The sequence below is a fragment of the Sinocyclocheilus anshuiensis genome, unplaced genomic scaffold (assembly GCF_001515605.1).
Source record: "Sinocyclocheilus anshuiensis isolate Anshui unplaced genomic scaffold, SAMN03320099.WGS_v1.1 scaffold664, whole genome shotgun sequence".
Classification (NCBI taxonomy): Eukaryota; Metazoa; Chordata; class Actinopteri; order Cypriniformes; family Cyprinidae; genus Sinocyclocheilus; species Sinocyclocheilus anshuiensis.
In genome coordinates, this window is record NW_015554122.1 from 258,524 (window position 1) to 261,199 (window position 2,676).

Genomic DNA, 2,676 nt, shown 5'->3' on the forward strand with positions numbered 1-2,676 from the left:
GGACTTACACTATGCAAAAAAATAATAATTTTTGTTTTGCAAAATAATTCTGGTTTCTTTTAAATAAATAAATAAATAAAAACTAGGTGATATATGTATGTTAGACATCTGTGTGAAGAGTTTGGGGGAAAAAACTATTGAGAAAAGCGCATTACTAATCGTAAAATCTAAATAAATAAATACATTCAGATAAAAAGTGAGTGCAAAATTAACCCACAAACAAATGGAAAAAAGTAACTTTTTTTCAAGTTTGTTTAAACATTCATTAATGACATTCAGTGAGATTCAGGCATAGCTCTTTGCTTTTTCAGAATTAGCTACTCCATTTGTAGCTCATTCCCACTGAACTTTGATCAAGGAAGAAGGGAGGCATGTTGTTTATGAGAGAATGAGAGATTTGGTTACACTCTAACTCTAAAAGAGAGTGAGATAGACAGAGAGAGAGAGGAGAGGAGAGAGAGAGAGATGTCCTGATACCTTGAGCAGCTATAGCATTGTGATTGGTTTATTCTGTGAAGCCTGGCCCCAGTCGGCAGACCCCTGAGTCACTAAAGCAAGAGGCTGAGATTCTGTGTGTGAATGAGAAACAACACCAAGTTACCTGTGGAAAACTTTAGAACTGAGGAGGTAAGCATGCTACTGGATATGTTCCTCATCCTTCATCTTCATGTGCTAGTCATAGCATCTTCATCCTCCACTGAGGAAGATGGGAGCAGTGAGAGAGATGCCGAACATAGTAAAGGTGAGCAGATCTGCCTCGGACCATCCATCAGTGTAACTGTGTGCTGCTACGAGTAAAATTCTGCTGCTCCAAGTGTACGTTTCTTTGTTTTCCTGGTTTTCTCCAACTTTGTTGCAAAGTTCTCCAGCCTTTATTTAAGTGTTAGGGAAGTAAAAACATTTTTGGAAGCGCAAAAACATGCATGTCAATGAAAAGGGTCACATTTTATATTTAAATAATTTAAAGTTTAGTGAAATATTCATAGTCAAATTCAACACAGACAAGACCATACAAATGAAAACTTTAGTAAAAAAAAGTAGTAGCAATGATTATTGAGCATTATTAGAACAACTAATTAACAAGATAAAGATTGTTTTCTTCTGCTGGATAATAGAAGTGACTCTTTCAGCAGAGCTCTGACTGTTGACTTTGGATGGTTACTGGCTTTTATCCATATGTACTGCTCTCTGATTTTAACACAACAGGTGCATTCTGGGACATAGACTAATATACATATAAAATTGAATCTGCATGAGTAATAATCAGATCAACAGCCCCTTACCAAAAAGTAGAATACTTCAAATTTATTTTATTACGTATACTTAAGTAAAGTTCAAGTATATTTTTAAGTATACTTTATGTAGCAAGTATACAAATATCAGTGTATCTGAACATACAAAACACCAAAAGAAAGAACAGGATATCTGCTTGTAAACAAAAACATTTTATTCTAGCTTCATGCATTCTTTTTTACCTCTTCATTGGTCGACATTACATCAATGTTACACAGTTTTGATGCTGTTTTATGTCTGATGATAGTGTTAGAATACATGTGGAAGCATCTGTTGTTTCGGTTTCTTCTTCACTTGTGTTTTTTGGAAATTCTGTACAGAAGATGTGTACTAGCACCCCCTACAGTATAACAATGAAAACACGGATTCTCGGACCACAAGTATAGCTCAAATATATTTACACTTAAGTATAAGTCAAGTATACTTAAATGTCATTTTAAGTATATTTCTGAGAAGTACATAAAGCCCATGTCTGAGAAGTACATAAAATTAGATTGAAAGTATACTTTCCTATTTTTTAGTTTAAAAGAAGTATACTAATAGCACACTTGAATAAACTTATTTTTCGTAAGGGGCAGCATAAGCATATAATCTGTTATATGCTATTATATATTTTCTTTACAAGATTTGATGTCATTTGTATCTGGAAATCTTTACTGCCAGTGGTCAAGGCGTGTATTTACTATGGTATGTTGCTGTAGTTAATGTTTGATATAGCTTATTGTGAAATAGCTCATAAAACAAGATATCACCGATAAAAAGAGAATGAAAATTCAATGAAATTGTTCCTTCTTCCATGATCACTTTAATAAGTCTGCAAAAAAATTTATTCCTCCATAAAAACAAAGAGAATTTGCAGTAATTGGAGATAACCTCCAGGAAAAACATAAAAGTAGCGTTTCTTGTTGTGAGTCAATGTGACACCATCAAATATTCCTGGATGGCGGTACCCATGAGCTGTTTGTGGTTTTCTGAGGTTGGAGAGTGTTTGGTCTACGTGCCACTCAGAGTGTACCAGCATCTCCAGCTCACCATTCACATGATGTCACTGGTTCCCATAAAGACACACACACACACACACACACACTCACTCATTCACTCTCACACACACACACACACACACACACACATCCTCATTCTGACGAAAACCTCATCGATTCTAAAAATCAAAAATAAGTTGGATATGTTTGTGTATGGTGACGCATTGCTGCCGCACATATTTTTTTTCCACTCAATTATGTCGTAATAACGAGATGTTGTCGTTTTAACAACATCTTTTCTCGTAATAACGACATATTTTCTCGTTAAAACGACTTTTCTCGTAATAACGACATCTTTTCTCGTTAAAACGACATCTTTTCTCGTAATAACGACATCTTTTCT

General features: G+C 34.7%; 1 protein-coding gene across 1 annotated transcript in view; it reads left to right on the top strand.

The window, feature by feature from the left end:
• The first annotated feature begins 532 nt into the window (after positions 1–532).
• Positions 533–2,676, top strand: part of ca9 (carbonic anhydrase IX) — a 27,543-nt gene continuing 25,399 nt past the window's right edge. Inside the window, exon 1 of the mRNA XM_016462492.1 lies at positions 533–742. Within this exon, the coding sequence (XP_016317978.1) occupies positions 580–742 (163 nt within the window). The 5' untranslated portion in view covers positions 533–579. The remainder of the gene's footprint in view (positions 743–2,676) is intronic.